Source organism: Mus pahari, chromosome 19 (genome assembly GCF_900095145.1).
Source record: "Mus pahari chromosome 19, PAHARI_EIJ_v1.1, whole genome shotgun sequence".
NCBI classification, from domain to species: Eukaryota; Metazoa; Chordata; class Mammalia; order Rodentia; family Muridae; genus Mus; species Mus pahari.
In genome coordinates, this window is record NC_034608.1 from 64,528,139 (window position 1) to 64,542,355 (window position 14,217).

Here is a 14,217-nt window from a genome sequence, read left to right on the forward strand (position 1 = left end):
AAAAAAAAAAAAAAGGGCTTTTTTTTTTCAGTTTTTATTTGGAAGTCCTATTATTATATTTACTGATGGGTCTTTTCAAAAGAACGCAAGCAGTCATGTAATATCACTAGCTTTCCCTGGTAGTCACACGGCCAAAATAAAATGAAATCAAGTCAAGTTGACCTTCAAACCACCGCAAGGTTAGATACCCGCCAATCACAACAGATACTGAGTAATTATCCCAAATGTTGAAGTCCACCCCCGCAGCTGTATCCATGTGGCAATCCCCTACAAACACATATGGGTAATTGATCACCTTCCACCTAAGACTCTCGAACTTCAAATTCATTTAAAATTCTTCTGCCCACTTCTGACCGCTACAAATATTTTATACAGCTAACTAGAGAGGACTCTTAATGGCGGGGGTATTTTCTTAAATGATGACTAGAAATGAGTACTAAAGCTGCCTGTCCACCTGAGAGCATCAACACTGTGGCGTGGTCTCGCTGGGGTGCTATGTAGTGGTGATGTGTTATCTGCTCTGCTAGGAGAAGGAAATAAACTTGGATAAAAAAAATGATGGACGGGTGGATTTCATCTTGCCTCCGTCTTGAGTGACGGGTGGTGACTGCTGGAAGGGTTGTCTGAGCACTCTGATGAGGATAATGAGGACATCTCCATGTTCACACTGAAACCGAGCTTTGAATCATTAGTGATGTCATCCATGGTCTAAGAATTCAGAATAACAGGTACATAACATGACACACGGCCGTCAACCCAGACTCAATTATCTCCCAAGTTCTTTCATGCTCTACAGTTCTGCATTTCCATTAACCACAGAGACTCAAAATGGTTACTTCACATTCCCAAGAACATAATTTATATCCGAGGTGGATTGCCGGGACTGGTGGGGGCCCGCTGCAAGAGCATATAGCATTCTATACAGAACTCTGGGGATGCTCGTCTTTCATGATAGAATTTCATGGGGCATCACAAATTGTTTTGTAAACTTGGAGATGCATCGCTGGCTGTTGCTCTTGGTGCATAAGCCACACAGCCTGTGATTTATCTTAGTGGGTGCCATTAGCATTTCAATGTGGAGGACTTTTCCTTATTCCCTAGAAGCAGATCAAAATACCATGGAGTCTTTCTGACATTTAAGAAAGCCACTGCCAGCAGTCTAGATGCTCAAACCCATTATGAAAAAGTTAAACATCAAGAAATATAGGAGGAGCTTTCAGAATCCTGGTTAGGACTCAGTGGAAGACATGAGCATTAGAAGAGGTGAGACCCACCCATATATTAATGGCAACAAAATCACGCATTACTTATGAGGTACAGTTCTCTGGGGTGTTCTTGAATAGAAGACAATGGTCCTTAGTGTTGAACTTTACATGTAGACAGTTGAGTTCACTGAAAGACATATAATACCACGGATAGCAGAAAGCTCTTAATTAATGTGCACAGACACGGACTCAGGGAGATCCCTACACAGTGTCAAATCCTGCAAGTCCATGAATGATTTTGTATCTAGGAAATGTCCTAGACATCAGTGATTCATGAGTGATGGCATCAATAACAGTCACATTTATGTCCATGAATTACCTTATAGAAATTATTTACTGTCTTAGTTAGGGTTTTACTGCTGTGAACAGACACGATGACCAAGGCAAGTCATATTAAAAAAAACATTTAATTGCGGCTGGCTTACAGATTCAGAGGTTCAATCCATTATCATTAAGGCGGGAGCATGGCAGTATGCAGGCAGGCATGGTGCAGGCATAGCTGAGAGTTCTACTTCTTCATCCAAAGGCTGCTAGTGGAAGACTGACTAATACAGAAGTTGGTACCAGAAGTGGGGTATTCCTGTGACAACCTGATCATGTTTTGGGGAGGACTGTGGAAGGACTTTGGAACTTTGGGCTAGAAGATCCATTTGGTGTTAAGAGCTCTGTGGGATGTTGTGTAGATGTTTCAAAGATAATGTAGAGAACAGTACAGAAGATGGAGGTCTGGCTTGTGAAATTTCAGAGGGAACACAAAGGACTCTTTTCAGGGCTGTTACTATTTTGATTGTGAAGATTCTGTGGTTCTGGTTAGGTGGGGCTGAAGAATCAGCTGTGATTAACAAGATACTAAAGCAAAAACTTTGCATTACTGGGACTATTGATGCTGGTTAGTTGGAGCTAAGAAATTAGCTGTGATTAAGAAGAGACCAGCATCACTGAGGTGAAATCTTCTGGGAAGTGTTTTCTGAGAGCACAGAGGCTGTGTTCCAGAGATAGCCAAGGCTGTACCTTGTGCTGTGGCTGGACTTGGTAATATGTAAGAGTCACCCAGGTGGTACTTGTTTGAAGGCATGAATGGGTCATGAAGAGCAACTGAGACTTGGCACTGTGAGAGGCCATGGAAGGCCCTTGGGGAAGGTGTAGTCTCAGGAGCAATTGATGTCCCTGGATTGAAGGGGTCATGCAAAGGAATTGAGCCTTGGCACCATGAAGAGAGCCTATGAGAGGCTGTTGCTGAGGTCTAGTTACAGCAGAAGCCAGCAGTGTTTGGAGATGCCAGTACCATGAATGACCACCAAGAACAGCAGCAGCAGTGGACTACAGGCAGCTGGAACCTAGAAGACAAGCTGTGTGCTACAAAGGACAGGGCTGGAGAAGTGACCCAAGCCCTTGGAGGAATCCAGAAGATCGTGAGTGGATCCCAGACATTGGACAGTTGGAGTTTACTTTTGCTTTTGCTTTTGACTGTGCCCTGATGTTTTTCCCTCTTGAAGGAAGTATTTTAGTGGAGCCCACAGTTAAGAAACTTTCAATTGTAAAAAGACTTTGGATTTTAAAAGATATTTTAAAAAGATTGAAATTTTAAGAATTTGCAAAGACTGTGGGACTTTTAAAGTTATTTAGGTCTTGGGAATGAATAAGAATGGGTTGAGGCTTACTTGTGATGTGTTTGTGTGTAAAGTTCACAAGGGGTCAATTGTACTGGCTGGTTTTGTGTCAACTTGACACAAGCTGGAGTTACCACAGAGAAAGGAGCTTCAGTTGAGGAAATGCCTCCATGAGATACAGTTGTAAGGCATTTTCTCAATTAGTGATCAAGGGGGAAGAGCCCATTGTGGGTGGGACTATCTCTGGGCTGGTAGTCTTGGGTTCTATAAGAAAGCAAGCTGAGCAAGCCAGGGGAAGTATGCCAGTAAGTAACATCCCTCCATGGCTTCTGCATCAGCTCCTGCTTTCTGACCTGCTTGAGTTCCAGTCCTGCATCCTTTGGTGATCAACAGCAGTATGGAAATGTAATCTGAATAAACCCTTTCCTCCCCAACTTGCTTCTTGGTCATGATGTTTTGTCCAGGAATAGAAACCCTGACTAAGACATCTACCAAGCCAGTTTTCCTACTTATTATATATACTGGAATTACATAAAAAGTTCATGATCTAATATGGTTCAACACCGCCTTCACAAAATAATCCTCCAAAATATATTCAAGACCAAACAAGACTAACAGAATCATATAATGCATCAGTTTACAGGCAGAACGGCTTAAAAGTTTGCTCTTACCTATAAAATAGGAGAGGAGAATGGCCAGGAGCACCGAGACCCCTACAGCACACAGAGCGGTGCACCTCCAGCTGCAGTACTTTGAAGACTTCTTGAATTTAAAAGCACTTCTTGATAGGGTGTTTCTAGGAAGTGGCCGGGTAGGCGGAGAATAAACAGAGCCAGATGCCATTGTGTATCCCGGGGTTGCCGTACTGAACAGTGGCGTCGTCCCTGTCCCTGTTTTGAATAGGAAATGCCTGTGGAAAGGGAGAATATCATCATAAGACACAGGCATGGGAAGAGAGGAATATGTTAACATAGACACACAGGAACTAGCTCTCTTTGGTTTCTCTTGAACATGTTCTTGCTCTTTCTCTTGGTCTCCCTTTCTCCTTTCTTCCCTCCTTCTGCCGTTCCCGCCCTTCCCACCCTTCCTCTCGTTGCTTTATATATTTTGTTTCTTTAGATAAGGTCTCATATAACCCAGGCTGGTTTTGAACTCACTATATAACTGAGCATGATATAGGATTTCTGATCTTCCAGCTCTGCCTCTTGAGTGTTGGGTTGCAGAGTGTGCTGACACACTCCACCTCAGGTTTATGAGGTACAGGTCATCAAACCCATTAAGCAGGTGCTCTGACAGGTGAACTACAGTGCCAAGCCCTGCTACATATGATATTTGTTTTAAACATCTGACTATGTATCTATCTATGTATCTATCTATGTATCTATGTATCTATCTATCTATCTATCTATCTATCTATCTATCTATCTATCTATCTATCTATGTATCTATCTATGTATCTATCTATGTATCTATCTATGTATCTATCTATGTATCTATGTATCTATGTATCTATCTATGTATCTATGTATCTATCTATGTATCTATCTATCTATCTATCTATCTACTTACATACCTAAGAACATTCTCTCTCTCTCTCTCTCTCTCTCTCTCTCTCTCTCTCTCTCTCTCTCTCTCATCTATCATCTACCTATCTATCTACCTTGTGTGTGTGTGTGTGTGTGTGTGTGTGTAGGTGCAAGCACTCATGTATCAAAGACAACTTGAGGAAGTCAGTTCTTGTCTTTCTCTTTGTGGGTCCCAAGGATGCAATGCAGGTTGTGAAACTTGACAGCAAGCATCGTTACCTGACGATCCACCTCAGTGACCCTCCCATGCTTCTGAAAGTTAAAGTTAAGGCAACGTTTCAATTTAAGAACTAGATCATAAAAGTGACCTCAGAATAATTTTGATGCTGTATATAGCAGGGTGTATGCGCCCAAATAATCCGTATGGTTTCAAGTGGACCTCTTGAGAGATGCGTGAGTTACCTGAGTCACCCTGTCTCCTGAACAAAAGCATGCTGGAACATCCGTGGGACCCACCCAGCGAAAGGTGAAAAGCAGCCTGCGCAATGATGAAGGGCCTCCTGAGGATCCCTCATAACACATATGATAAAACTGGTCATTGTTCACAGCTGTGTGTGTGTATGCTCACTACAGGAGATTGTGTGCTCGTGTGCACGCATGTAGCCATGTCCTGCTGGTGCTCTGACTCCTCACTGACTTTCTAGACACCCATGGAAGGGTTCTCCTTCCCACCTGCTCTTTCCTTGCTGAGGACTCGTAACCCTGGCGGGCAGCTGGACAATTCTTTGCCAACTGTTCTATTTTCAGCGCATGTCGAGGGTAAATAGCAAGGTAAAGCTTGCGGTGGTGGCTGCTGGAGGGGGAGACGCACAGACCACGTCTGAAACCCCAGTCAGAATCAACGCCGAGGCCAGTGAGGCAGGCTGTAGATGACACAGGTTCTCTGAAGGCTAAGCTATAGACATTAGGGCAAACTGCTTCAAAACTGCAGCTTAAAAATGTTTAAGTAGCAATGTAAAGAAAACATAACAAGAATACCAAGTAACTAAGTATTCTTGGGATATTCTTTTACATCTCAAATGATACCCCACTTCCCAGTTACCCCTCCACAACCCCCAATCACTTCCACCCTCTCCCCTCCCCCCTGCTTCTATGAGGGTGCTCCCCCATCCATCCACCCACTCCTGCCCCACTGCTCCAGCATCCCCCTACGCTGGGGCATAAAACCTCCACAGGACCGAGGGCCTCCCCTTCCAGTGATGTCAGACGTGGCCATCCTCTGCTACATAGGTATCTGGAGCACGGATGCCTAGTCTTCTATTTTTCCTATTTTATTACTCTTTGACAATTTCATATATGTATATAATATATTTTGATCACCTCAGTCCTGCGTCCTCTTCTATGTCTGATTCCACATCCGCTTCCTACCATGCACCCCTCTCAGTCTCAAGTTCTCTTAGATTCTTGTTAATAATCAAAAGGCGTTCAAATTTAAAAACACTGTGTGTTTCATGGCTTTCATTAGCATGATAATACTGTTCAGATCAGAGTCCTAGCATGAACTATTATTACATCCTGTTCTAAGGTGTCCAGTGTAGCCAGCAGGCTATAATTTTTTATATTCAAGAGGTTAAAAGTGTCCTTTCATTCTCTCTCATAATATGGCATAGCCTTTATGTGAGATGCGTTTATGGGGTCATAGTTAAGCATTTTCCATTTTAACACTCACACACTTATTGTGTATTTTAAAAAGACTAAATATATCAAACAGGTTAAGGACTTCATAGCACAGACCTGGGAAGTTAGACTGCTAACGTTTAAAATCTTTCCTGTTCTCTAGGTTCATGTCTTTGGAAAAGTTCCTTAACCTCTCCCTGCATTTATCTATATCATAGGACTTATGAGGTTCAAATTGACTGTAAAGGACTGTAAAATACTTCAAACGTAGAAAGTACCACGTGAGTGTTGGACAGAGTTAAACTCAAGATTTTAGGTATATTACTGCTTAGGAAAAAAAAAGAAGATGAAGACATATTTAAAAAGTTGGAAGCCTCGAGGAAAGAACCAGTATGGCTGGCTTTAGTGGGTGGGATCCACCCAGACATATAATTAGTATACTCATCAGTGTTCCAATCCAACAATGGAGTCAGGGTGTGATAGCATCTTTGGCAGGTGGTAAAGACTGGGAGGTGAGGCCTTCTTGAAGGCTTTTGTCACTGGGGTAATGCGATAGAAAATTTGTACTTTCTTCCACATATTCATCTATCTATCTATCTATCTATCTATCTATCTATCTATCTATCTATCTATCTACCAGTTATCTATCATCTATCTCTCTCATCTATCATGTTTCATCTCTCTCTTTCTCTCTCCATCCATCCTCCTCTCATGTCTTGCCCTCTCATGTCTCTTCCTGTATCTCTCCTCCCCCTTTCTAGGGAACCATGAGGTAGGTGCTTCACTCCCCTCGTCATCCTTAGCATCATATTTCTGCTTTGCCACACACCTAAGCGCAATGGAGCAGGCTATGGTAGACTAAAATCACAAGCTCGAATGAACTGTTCACGCCTCAAGTCTTTTGTCACAGCAATGAAGCAATGACTGATATGAAGAGGCCTGGGTAATTTCTTAATGACAGATGGCATTTGCACCCGAGTCTGTGCGACTCTCAAGGCCATGTCCTGAGCGCTTAACACTAGACACTAGAAACGTGAATATCTATAAGCATGATGATATGCCTTTAATAGATTTCTGACTTCAGATTAAACATCCCTGTTTCCATGTGCAAACCTGAGCGATCAATATACACTGTGACTGGCGATTCTGCCAAGGACCTCTTTCAAATCCCGGGTTTAAATTGCCATGAGATTGTTTTCTTTAGATAAAAAAAAATGCAACTTGGATATATTATTATGAACACAAATGTAGATTCCAGGGGTGCACTTCAGTGGAACACTATGTGCCTAAAAAAGACACAAAGTGCTGGCTTCAACCTTCAGCAACATTATTGATCAATATTAGTAGAACTGAAAAATCCGTGCCCTCAGAGGAGTTTCTAGTTTATTTCGTGCATACATTCACTTTTGCTACTGCAAGAGAAAGCATTATTTTAACTGGGGGGAGGGGGTGGTGGTGGTGGAGGAAACTACTTTTACCCACTTAAGTGGGGCATTTTTTCCCCCGTCTATCTAAAAGACTGCCCGTATCAGAGTTGATTCAGACTAGAACACGGGCAAGACGGCACATCATCAATGCCCACATGTAGACAGTACCGACAGAGCAGCACCTCACCACTGTCATATAGTCTCAAACAATGGGCACTCAGGATTTTCTGACACCTTTCTACTATGCAAGCGAAGAATCAAGATTATTATTTGTAGGATGACTGACTACGTCAGGTCACGTCTAACTTCAGAACAGACGTGGTAAAGCATCCATGTACAGGTTCTTAGGCCCAGAAGGAAAGATCTATGTCTATGGGTTTTGCGCTATAGCACAAAACATGTGGTCTTGCATTTGGTAGAGCTACTTCTGAGGTAGGGATGGAATGCTATCTTTTTTTTTATATGTAAGTACACTGTAGCTGTCTTCAGACACTCCAAGAGGGCGTCAGATCTTGTTACGAATAGTTATGAGCCACCATGTGGTTGCTGGGAATTGAACTCAGGACCTTCAGAAGAGCACTCAGTGCTCTTAACCGCTGAGCCATCTCTCCAGCCCTGGAATGCTATCTTTTGAAAGGCAACAATACCTTTACCATTGCATTGTATGAAAGAGGAATATGCCATCATCATTACAGATCTTTATGTCTCCGCCCTGCCCCGACACCTAAAAAAAATACTTTTTCAAGATTCAATATAGTGCTTCCTTTATGTTTAGAACTCCAAAAATATTTCATGAATACTGAAATTCAGCTAGGTGAAGCATGCATAATGACTTTCCACAGGGAAAAACTACCTTGTCACCAAATTGTCGACGAAGCTCCTGTCTGCATGTCATCAGCCTCTCGTCCTAGGTCCTTGCCAGACTATATGCTCACAGAAGAAATTACTATAAAAAAGCATATGTTTTGACCTGGCTTCCCCCAGGAGGTTTGTAGAATAAAGACTGAATGTTTTTTCTTTACTCCTCAGACCATATTTGGGGATGGCAAACAGAATGGAGGAAAGAAAGAAAGAAAGAAAGAAAGAAAGAAAGAAAGAAAGAAAGAAAGAAAGAAAGAAAGGGGGGAAGGAGAAAGGAAGAGAAAGAAAGAAAGAAAGAAAGAAAGAAAGAAAGAAAGAAAGAAAGAAAGAAGGAAGAAAGAAGGAAGGAAAGAGAGGAAGGAAGAAAGAGGAAAGAAGAAAAGAAATAGTAAAAGAATTGACTCCTGTGGGAATGCCCCCATTGTACTCAGTAATAAAGCATCAGTGGCCGCGTTTTAACATAGAACACACGGGAGCCGGCTGATTTCCCTCTCATGTCTAATGATGCCCTGCATGATGCCTGCCTACAGTGCCTCGGCTATTGGTAGCACTGTTGACACTCTGGCGATGAACTAGAGAGGCACACTTGAAGACAGATTTATCAGAAACTGAGATGAGGAAAATCAATTTCAAAGCCCCAAAGACAGCTGGTGCGGAAGGTCACTGAACACTCGAAGTTGCTTTGTGGCTTTGGAATTGTGAGGGGAGGGGCATTCTATTTAACAACAACAAGGACTACTACAATGAGAGGCCAGGAATGACAGAGCTCTGCTGCCTCATTAACTTGGAGCGCTGTGCAGCCAGTGACTACACACGCCAAGGATTACTGGATATGGAGCACAATCAGAGCTCGCTCTTTTGTCTTTGGAAATGGTAAGATCTGTTTCTTTGCTGATTTGCCTTTGGACCATCCTTTGCATTTCCGTTCCTAGCCTGCGTTCTAGTTTGTATTTTGAATGGATTCTATGATGTATCCGTCTATGGGTCACATCACAAATATAAAGTTAGTGGGGGGCAAAGACTGGATTTCCTCCTCTTTCTTCTTGTCCCCATTTCCTGTCTTCTTGGCCACTGCTTAGTAACTCTAGTCTTTGGGTCTCCCTGAGGATTTTGATAATTTCCAATTATTCTTCAGTCCTGTCTGCCCCCTTCTGCAACCCTGGGAATTCAAATGTTCAGAGCCCCCACAATGTTTCCTTCAAAGCATGTTTGTTTGGGTTTTTTTTTCCTTTCTCTTTGTCCAAGTGAATAAGTTCATTCTCCCTTCTTGCCCTGGTGTGTGTGTGTGTGTGTGTGTGTTTTGTGTGTGTGTGTGTTATATCCCTGAAGCAATGTCCTATTCCTCTGCTCTGCACCTCCTTGTGAGATAGTTTCACTCACTGAACCTTATTAGACAGGGTGGCCAACCCATTCCTGCCCACTAGCCTCCATGGCATACCATATCCTCTTTTCTCTGCCTCCCAGGGCTGGGATTATGGGTGGCCATTACCCTACCTAGGTTTTTACTAGCATGCGGGGGATTCAAACTCACTTTTCCATGTGCAGTCATCATTTCTACCTACTCTTACCTGAGGCCCACACACATGCATGTTATTTTGCTTTTTTATCCTATGTCTGAGCAGGCCTGTGCTGTTCCAGAGTAAGTTCATTTTTAATTTCTGTCTTCCGAAGTAATACTCCACAACTTACCACCAAGAGATTAGATTTTTTAGTGGTAAGATACTTTGGGGGTAAATTAAATGTGCCTTTCTAAACTGTATCACATAAAATATCAGTAAATTGATACTTAGTTCCAAAGTACAAAATTATGGAAGTTATGACATGCTTCTGTGTTCTTAAGAAAAAATTGTTAATACTGAACTTTTCTTCATAGGATTAGTATGATCATACTCTTCCTCCAAAAGGAAGTAAATGGCTAAAGAAGTTAGAAATTTCAGGCGCCCAAATGAAAAACACCTCTGGAAAATGTGTGGTAGCATCATTTAAAGTCATCTGTGTCATTTCCTCCATGAGAGATTAGGGCAGGAAAAAAAAAAAAAAAAGGTCAAATAGAAAGTGTAAAATTACAGAACAAAATTTTAATGAGCTTAACTAAATATATGATTATCTTCATTGAAAACATTTTTTTTTCCAGGTGTTATACAACAGGGATGATTGGAATAAAGAGCTGGCAGTTGGTGTTCCGTTCCTGTCCCTAAGGCATATTGGAAAGTTTTATTAAGGGCACAAAGACACCTGGAAAAATATTTCCATTGTATTTTACACTATTGTATAGTGTGCATCTACTGTACTCGGTATAGGGAGAATGTCTCTACTGTATAGGCTTCATTGATGATCTCTTCCTCTTCTTAGGGTTCTTGTTAGACAAAGAGGGTGATTTACATCAAACTGTTTAACTAAAATGTCTTAGTGTCCGGCTCTTATTGATCACCGTAGGAGAATCTATACGAAGCTCCCAGGATATACATTGATTTCTATCTCTTCACATTGGATGCTCTGATTTCAGTAGCATGCCAACAAGGCTGGCTGCATTTAGCCAGATTCGAAATCTTTTCCAATAGCCCAAGTTTTCATTTAAGAGGTAAGAAAAACTCAAGGTATACGTTTCCCCTTCCTTCCGGCAAAACATAATTCTCTGGATTTAAGAGGCTTATTAAAGGTTTCACAAGATTTCCTGAACATCAAACGCCTTTCCCAAAATGACATTTTCAGATCTAAAGCAAATGAATCCCATACTCGTGGATTAAATTTACCTGGAAATGTATGGAAGCTAAAATTAGCTACCCAGTTTAAAATAGTTTAAGTCACTTGATGTCAAAACAATGGCTAGACTGCTTGGCATTCATCTTATAATACTTTTAAAATAGATTAAAATATAGAACATCCCTTAGTTGCTTAGCTGTTTTCATTTTTCCTACTGTTACTCATTTAATTACTGTGGTCTTCAAGTCTCTATTAAGGCTTACTGGAGAAAACAGTAAACAGCATGAAAACTAAAATGAATTATATATACCTAAACTAAAACAGTCATCAGCATGAATCTCAAATGAATTACATATACCTGAGAGACCATGTGAACTCTGACCTAGGCATTCTGATCACGGAAAACCTGTTCCTCAGGCTTTAACATTTTCATCATCATGCTTCAAATGTTATGGTACCAATCCAACAGTTAGCTGTCCGAAGTACAGTTAAATATGCTCATAGTTGATTGAAATCGGAAACAAACAAACAAACAAACAAACAAACCAAAGGAAACCAAACCAGTGCCTTATATAATGAAGAAAGGCTAAATTCTTACAGAGACTACATACCCAGAAACTGCAGCGTGTGAGTTAGAAAGTCATTTGTTTTGTGTGAGTGTGTACATGTTGTGCGCGCGCTGGCAGGTGCGCATGTGTGAACATGCAATGCATATGCAGTCATACGGAGGCAGAGGTCAACCTTGGCGCCACACTTTAGGAGTCATCCACCTTGTTTTTTGTTTTTTTTTTTTTGTTTTGTTTTGTTTTTTGTTTGTTTTTTTGTTTTTTTTTTTTTGAGATGGCTTTCTCTCTCTGCGACCTAGGGCTGCACCACGCTAGATCAGCCTGCCAGCAATCCTCAGGAATCCCACTTTCTCAGCCTTACGAACATGAAGATTATATACAAGCACTGCCACACCCAGTTTTCCCCAGGGATTTGATGGACTAGATTCAGGTCTTCAGACATGTGGGGCAAGTACATTGCTCACTGAGTTTCTCACTAGCTCCAGGAAACGATCCATTCTCATTTAAAGCCATTTGTTTTTCTTACCTGCCTTTAAGCAACTTATTCCTTACACATACCCAGAGATACCCAGTACAATTACTTATAATGCCTAAATACTTAATAGTGGATTTGGAAATAGATCTATCACCTAAGGATGCTGGTCCCCAAATTCTGACATCCCTGAAGTAAATAAAGGACTGAAGACTTAGCTGCACATACGGCCTGGCAGCCCACAGTTGTTCCCCATTGCAAAGGCATGCCACAGTTGTCTGTCCTTGACACAAAGAAAACACGGTGGCCAGATAAATTACAGAGTTAGGAGTATGGGCTGAGCTTGCGAAATTTTGTAGTAGGAGTTAAGCCACCAAGCTGAACAGCAGGCACCAATAGACCACTGGATAGCTTATACTGGTGTCTTTCAAACGGCCTGTACAATTTTCTTGTAGGCTCCTGAAAACCTAAGTGGTGTGAGCAGAAGTTCAAGCACTGATGTAGATCCAGGGACCACACTGGAAGAAGCAGCAGAGTAAGATATTCATGGATTGGTTTCTTAGCTTAAGTTTACATTTGACATTCCTATCAAGTCAGTAGAACATGAGCATATCAACTCAAAAGACTCCATCTTAGAAAGTCACTGCCCATGATGTAGTCTAGTTAATTTAGAACAAATGGAATTCAAGACTCAATTCATCAGATCTGGGCAAGCTTAAATATCTTACTGTTTTATGGCATTATATTTTTAGTTTTTTTTTCTTCCTTCCTTCCTTCCTTCCTTCCTTCCTTCCTTCCTTCCTTCCTTCCTTCCTTCCTTCCTTCCTGCCTGCCTGCCTGCCTGCCTGCCTGCTTTCAATATCGGTCCATTTTTTGTTCTGTTTTACCTTTGGGTTCATCTCTTAAGAACGTTGCCATAATTGGCTTCACTTCTAATGTTGTTGTTATATTTAAACATTTGCCATTCTCTTGCTCCTCTCTTTTCAACCTAACTGGACACATTCTGTTTTCTAGTTTGCTTTTCTAGAATCTGTGTCTCCACACATCTCTGCAACATCTCTCAGTGGGGCATCTTCACTCATAAAAGACTTCCTTAGTTGGATCTCCATTCTCACATTATCACTTGGATTTCTGAACCATGGAGAAGTCTATGTAACAATCTAGTTGAGATGTATAAATTTTCCATGATGTACCAAATGAGAAGATTTATTATTTCTCTTTATTAACCTTTTTGTTTGGGAAAAAAATTATTTCTCTGTGTAGTCCTGGCTGTCCTGGAACTCACTCTGTAGACCAGGCTGGCCTCGAACTCAGAAATTCGTCTGCCTCTGCCTCCCAAGTGCTGGGATTGAAGGCATGCAACACCACGCCTGGCTGTTTGGAAAAATGTTAACTGTGTTTTTCCTCTAAAAACTTTCTGTCGGGGCTGGAGAGATGGCTCAGCAGTTAAGAGCACTGACTGCTCTTCTGAAGGTCCTGAGTTCAAATCCCAGCAACCACATGGTGGCTCACAACCACCCATAATGAAATCTGACGCCCTCTTCTGGTGCGTAGGAAGACAGCTACAGTGTACTTAATTATAATAATAAATAAATCTTTGGGCCAGAATGAGTGGGGCCCACCCAGAGCAAGTGGGGTTGACCTGAGCAAGCAGAGGTCCTGAAAAATTCAATTCCCAACAACCACATGAAGGCTCACAACCAGCTACAGTGCACTCACATACATAAAANAAANAAATCTTAAAAAAAAAAAAAAAAACTTTCTGTCGATTTGTTGGTGCTGCTAAAATTCATTTATTTTTTTAAACTGCTTCCAGAGATTCTTCTGTAAGTTCAGTTGCAAATATTTTACATCTGCGGTGTATGCATACATACAAGTAAACATAGTGTCCTCATTTAATTTACTTTCTGTTTTGAGAAGAAGGGAATAGAAATATTTTTTTCTGTAGCCCTGCCTTTTCCTAGCTGTTCTCTTTCTTTGAAACCTGTGAGGACAAAGAACTGGCACCCAAGGCCACCTTCCCAGGGCTGGCCACCAAGGTAGCCCTACAACATCCTGGCAAAGGTCACAGCAGGGGTCTCTTCTGATCTACAAACCAATGCACCGAAAA

The 14,217-nt window shown here is 41.6% G+C and overlaps 1 protein-coding gene across 12 annotated transcripts in view; it reads right to left on the reverse strand.

Annotated features, from left to right (window-relative positions):
* Tenm3 (teneurin transmembrane protein 3) overlaps positions 1-14,217 on the reverse strand; it is a 723,224-nt gene that overhangs the window by 161,806 nt on the left and 547,201 nt on the right. For all 12 annotated transcript variants that reach the window (XM_029531766.1, XM_029531758.1, XM_029531759.1 and 9 more), the window contains one exon: positions 3,547-3,785. In XM_029531766.1, coding sequence (XP_029387626.1) covers positions 3,547-3,785 — 239 coding nt within the window. The remainder of the gene's footprint in view (positions 1-3,546; positions 3,786-14,217) is intronic.